At 39.0% G+C, this 6,272-nt stretch overlaps 1 protein-coding gene across 1 annotated transcript; it reads right to left on the bottom strand.

The window, feature by feature from the left end:
* Window positions 1-377: 377 nt before the first annotated feature.
* emc4 (ER membrane protein complex subunit 4) lies at window positions 378-6,266 on the bottom strand. The gene is made up of 6 exons (XM_044096957.1): window positions 6,096-6,266; window positions 4,921-5,069; window positions 3,224-3,338; window positions 2,879-3,032; window positions 2,628-2,788; window positions 378-740 (listed from the first exon to the last, which is right to left on the bottom strand). The coding sequence occupies exons 2-6, from the start codon at window positions 5,016-5,018 to the stop codon at window positions 705-707; spliced, it is 564 nt and encodes a 187-aa protein (XP_043952892.1). The 5' UTR covers window positions 5,019-5,069; window positions 6,096-6,266; the 3' UTR covers window positions 378-704.
* Window positions 6,267-6,272: the final 6 nt, after the last annotated feature.

The raw sequence follows: 6,272 nt of genomic DNA on the forward strand, positions 1-6,272 counted from the left end.
CAGACCTATAAATTAAAACTGAGTTAATGTTGCTGGGCAGAGAGTTGAAGTTGTGTTGACATATTGAATTATTTCACTACAAACTGAATATACAATTTAAAAAAAATAAAAAAATAAAAAGATGTGATTAATTTTTTTTGGGGGGAGGGTTTATAAAAAAAAAAAAAAAAAAAAAGCTAAACATTTTTGCAGACTCTGCCCAACAATTTCAGCAATTATACGGACAAGATGATTTTTATTAGTGATGTTACGGTCTGAGTTCTGTGAGCTATGAAATTCTCCCATTAATAATCTACTGCAAAGTCAATTTTTATCTGCACAGAAAATTACAGTAGCCAAACAGTAGTCAACAACATTATCTGCTATCTTTATGAGAGTATTTAAAAAAAAAAAAAAAAAAAAAAAAAAAAAAGGATGCTTGCTTATCGCCAGAGAGGAAGACCAAAGTAACGCTTCAGCAACAAACCCAGAAGAGAGAGAGGATGATGGAGAACATGGCGGATAAATCCCTGATGTTAAGCTGTGCTGTAGTAAACATGTCTGTTTTTGCTGAGGTGGCTGAGTCTGGATCCTGATGGCGTCTGGAAATGGCTAAAAGTCAGGCTTTTGTTTCGCCTGCGATGGGCTGCCTGGTGGTGCGGCAAGAAGAAGAAGAAGAAGAAGAGTGGAGTATGTACAGTATGTGAGGTCAGCGGAAGTCCGCTTCACAACACCATCCCTCCGCCCATGATCTCCATCCTCTGTCCAGGACAAACAAAAACAAAATATTATGGTGTCAGTAGAGATGTTAATATCTGTTTTGGTCCAGACACTGAAAAACATTCTAATTCAGGTATTAGTGACAATGTGCCAGACCCATAAATACAGATTTATTTACTCTAATTCTATGCTTTATTATTTATTTCACATTATAGTTAGAATTCCTAATTGAACTTTCTCAACCATTTGGAAGATTTGCTGCAGTTTATTTTTTAAATGTCTGACCAACCTAACGTGTTTATCAGTTTCAGTATATTAATTATTTTACAATGGCTGAACAAATGAAATTCTTGTTGTTTTCACATGTTTGACCAAGCTTGTGATGCTATTGGTGGATTTAAGTGATCAAATAAAATTATAATTCGGTATATTTATGTTTATGTTTAAAAGAAGAAAAAGAAAAGTCAGTTCAGCGCCGTTTTCCTTTATCAGCTGATACTAAACCTCAGATATTGGTATGGAAAATGAAAAAAAATCAGCCCTATTTAACACATGCTAGGCATCATGGTTCATCCTAAACGCTTAACGAGGTCCTACTACCTTTACCAAAAAGAAAGAAAGAAAGAAAGAAAAAAAAGAGTCGAAGTGGGTGTTTCCACGCACAATTGAAGGTGTTAGAAAAACTTGTCTAACGCATTATTAGCATAGCAAAGAGAAGAACAAGTTATACTTGTAGTTCTGTCAAATGTAACTACAAACCCAAGTTGAGAGTCACTGACAAAGACCACATTAAAACCTGCTGCGTGATTCAGAGCTGCAGCGGGACAACAGGGCTAAACGGACGCCTCACGATGAAACCGGTTTCATCCAAACCTGATGATGAAACCGGTTTCATCCACACCTGATGATGAAACCGGTTTCATCCACACCTGATGATGAAACCGGTTTCATCCACACCTGATGATGAAACCGGTTTCATCCACACCTGATGATGAAACCAGTTTCATCCACACCTGATGATGAAACCGGTTTCATCCACACCTGATGATGAAACCGGTTTCATCCACACCTGATGATGAAACCGGTTTCATCCACACCTGATGATGAAACCGGTTTCATCCAAACCTGATGATGAAACCGGTTTCATCCACACCTGATGCTTTCAGAAACCAGTGCAGCAGGGCCTTTTCACAGGCCTCCACTTTGAAAAAGCTCAGTAACCTGTAATCAGAGTAGAGTAATGCAGAGCAGGTTTGATTTGTCTTTAAGTCGCAGCTTTCACTTCTACATTAGTCTGAAATCACCAAACTGAGTTTAAAACGACCTCTGGTCAATGATTTGATCAAATGCTTGTGCTGCCCTCTGACAGAATAACACCCTGGTTGGAGAGCTATATTGACTATAACAAAAAAACTAAACACCACAACTCTCCTGTATTTATATTTTTGCAATTTATGACATGGTACAAATGCTATTACATTAAATATGACTTTCTCCAAATATGAGTTTATTCTTATTATTTCAAGTTTATTCTCGTATGACTATTCTTGTAATGTGACTTTATTCTCATAGAACGCTATTTCTGTAATATTACTTATCTCTTAATTGAAGGACTTTATTTTTTTTATTTTTTCTCAGTATGGTCCTACTACTCTGTCATTCATGTAACATTTATGGCTCTAATGAGTTATTAAGTTGGACTGACGGCAAAATTGGCATTTTGGACAGTAAATATTGCAGCCCTTTGTATAAATGACACCATATTAGGAATTATGAGAATAAAACCCAGCTTGACTCATTCTGGAACAAACGCCGCGTCATCATTTATTATTATGACACGCCAACACTTGTATCATCTGAAAGGCTTCTTTTGGTGAGCGTCTACGGTCGTCACCAGTGTGTGTGTGTGTGTGTGTGTGTGACGTTACCTGCGGCGGCTCGATGAAAGCCAGCCAATCGGACGAGTGTGTCGGAAGCAACCCCATTGACTGACACTTATAAATGGCCAACGCCGCTCCTAGAAGGTTACCGATCAGGTAGACGAGCCCCTGTAGCCACTGCTGACTGGAGCTCTCCAACAGCTTGAAGGCTGAGCGACCAGGACGACACGGTCAGTGAGTCAGAAACGAACACGGATTGGGAGTGGAACTGGCGGACAATGTCAATACTGAACACTCACTTGCTGACATCGACATGAGAGCCTGTATGGGCCTCCAGGCCATCATGCAGACCATCATGATGGGGAAGATGGAGATGGTGTTGCCAGACATGTACATGATGAACAGGTTCATGGGAATCTGCTTCAGGGGCCCGAGGGCCACGTCCCAGCAGCGCTGCAGCACAAAACAAGAAGAGAAAGAGAGAGAGAGTCAAGTTTGGGGCAAAAACGGCAAATCTGTCAAATAAACTCCTTTCACGCGTAGCAGAATGGTCGGTTATGGAATAACAGACAGAACATTTTAACATGTTAAAATGCTCGAGGAAACACACATGGAGACTGTTTGAGCAATGCTAACCACGCTACCTTCTCCACCAGGTTCTTGTCGGTCTCCTGGATGCTGGTGTCGGGAACGGGCTTCTCTGAGTAGCCGATGGGGTAAACGACATCGCCCTGACCGCCTTGTCGGTCACCGCGGCTCCTGCAAGCGCCAACAACAGTCCAGCTCTGAATCAAACCGTTTCTGCAACATTCAGATTAGTGCTAATGTATGGAGACTGGTAGTTTCTGACCAACTAGTGAAGGATCCATCTTGGTTTAATTATATTCCAAACAACTTTAAAGGATGGCCTCCAGTGCCCAGATGAAGACTTGTTATTTATTTGAAAGTGGACAAAATGGCAAAGTAGGAATTGCTTAGTGCTGAAGAGAAAATGCGGGTTTATCGCATCTGATTCGGTTCTCTTGATGTACAAAAACATATTTTGACATCAGAGCTTTATGGCCAAATTCCGTCTCTTATAAAGCTTTAACTTACTGATACTGAAAAGGCTGTTACAGGATTATGCAGGTTTTATCAACTTAAATTTAAGACTTTTTAAGACCATTCTGAATAAAATTTAAGACCTATATAATGACAAAGATGTACAAAGAAATGCAGGAGACCAGAACTTAAAAATTCTCTGTTTTTTTTTGTGGCACTCTAGCTAACTAGAGAGCCATAATTGCAAATGAACCATATGCTGGCTGCTAATGGCTTGTTTGTCTGCTTGCTAGCTAGTAAGTAATCAAGTATTAGCATCTTGTTACCGGTAGCATTAAATGCTTTGAGTCACATAAAGCCTCAAACTTCTGCCTGATAGAAAAGTTCAGTGAAAAAAAAAACCTACACAGAATCTATAAGATTGAATAGTTCTGCCACAACAAAATTTAAGACCTGCGATTAATGTATTCATTTTTAACAAATTTAAGAAATTTTAAGGCTTTAATTTTAGATAAATGAAGCTATGACTTTTTGAAGGCACTAAAATTTCCAAATCTAATAGGTCCCATAAAATATGTTGAAATAATAAATAAGAAAATGTTCGGTCATCCTGTTATCCGCTGGATGTTTGACTTACTCTGTCTCAAACAAACCAAATGCGCTAAAGACATATCTTGACATGTCATACAATCTAATACGTCTTTTTTTTTTTTTTTTAAATACCTGTCAGGGCTGATCAAGCTGAAAATTGTTGTGGCCAACAGTGGTGCGTGTTTAGGTGGCATTCTCTGTAACTTTTTTGCTTCGGTATAAATAGATTCCAGGCTAACAAATCAAATAAAGACCTGAATAATCCAGTGGTCTGTTTTGGTGGGAAGTAACAGAACTAAAAACAACTTTCTGAATAAAACTGTAGAAAGTATGGAACGGTGAAGGAATAAAATGCCCATAAGTCCAAGATGTAAAAATTGTGTTAAAGTTATAGTATGAATCTTTTTCTCTTGCTTTTTTTTTTCTTCTGAACTCACTATCAGAAAACAAGCACATTGCTCCCTCTACAGGCCTGGAGTGAAAAGACCGTAAATGAGAGATTCCAGAAGCTGAAATGTGAAGGACCCTACACACAGTATAAGGACTTCAAGAAAAAAAAACAATTGCTATTTGCATTTTTAAAGAAAAAAAGTGTTAAATGGTTATTTCATTTTGAACCATAAATAGTTTCACGTGCTTGCTACAGTTTAAAACACAGTACTCCAGCTGACATAAATGGTATGTAAACATAGGCAGGGTGATAGTCTACCTTGTGTTTCCCACACTGAGCTCAAGGGCCCACTTCATCCTTCGGGCTCCGCTGCCTCCTCTTGTGGACAAAGCTCCTCCTCCTTGAGGAGACGCCATGACAACAAACTTCACCGCTGGTCCTCGGAGACAGTGTGCACCTGCACGCAGCTAGACAAATACATGGTGATATTCATTACATGTTTTTTTCTTCTCTTTTTAAGGATCTTGAAAAGGAAAATATTAAGAAAGTAAACAATAAAGAAACTGTATTTTACTGCAGCTGATAATTTACAAGGGCCTTACGAGAATATTACTTCATTTTTTTTCCTCATGTTGCCATGTCACAACCACAAATTTTAGCAGATTTTATTAGGATTCTTCAAACCTTGAACATGATACCTCTTGATAAATTCAAAGTCCAGACCTTTCAATTGACAATATGTGCCAAGACATGAACACTTTCCCTTCTTCTTCTTCACCACTATACACTACTCTGTGTTGGTATACACTGAAGTTTGTGGTTGTAACATACAAAAAGCTCCAGGGGTGTGTGAATACTTTTGTAAATCACATTCCCAAAATGACTGAACAATATAAATATAACACACTGACAACAGCAAAAATATTTAACTGTCAGGGACAGAAACCTTCCTGGAACAGTGGATCCTAATAAACTCACAACAGTATGAAATCGGATCTGGTAGAGGTACATCTAAAACAGAAATAAAGTCAGATTTAACCACTAATCGACGATTACATCATTTTTTGTGCAATATACAATAAATAGCATAACGAAGTCCATTTCCAGAAGCTCAAATTTGAATAATTTGCACTTCCAATACCTTTTTATTTGTCACAGATGCCATTTTTGCTAATTTGACAGAAACTAAGATTTTTGTTTAACAACGGGCGAATTTAATAAAGCAATAGCTTTGATCAACGCTTTCTAACACAGACACGTGGATAATAAGGCGGAATAAGACAGGACATTAGCACGTATTGATAGCAATACGTGCTAATCTCCAACGGAGATTTGGATTAGGTATTACAGATATTAGTTGGTTTAAGTTGTTCCAGTAAACACAGCGGCAGCCCCGCAGTTAGAAGTAGCAGCTCGAGGCAGCGCAGGCAGGGTGTCGCTGTCAGCTAACGTCGAACAGCTAAAGCCACGCGCACTGTTGGAGGTTAGCTTACCTTACAAATACATCTAAACCAGTGTTGCTGCCGTTCGAAGTGGGGTTTTTCAGAAAAACAAACGACACTGGCCCGTAAGGAGAGCCGAAGAACAACTTGTTCCGCCGACACTCGCTGATTCCTAGGCCCTCAATGATGGCGCAGTTACGCTCTTGAGACGTAGGTGCACGTAGACGT

Source organism: Gambusia affinis, linkage group LG18 (assembly GCF_019740435.1).
Source record: "Gambusia affinis linkage group LG18, SWU_Gaff_1.0, whole genome shotgun sequence".
NCBI lineage: Eukaryota > Metazoa > Chordata > Actinopteri > Cyprinodontiformes > Poeciliidae > Gambusia > Gambusia affinis.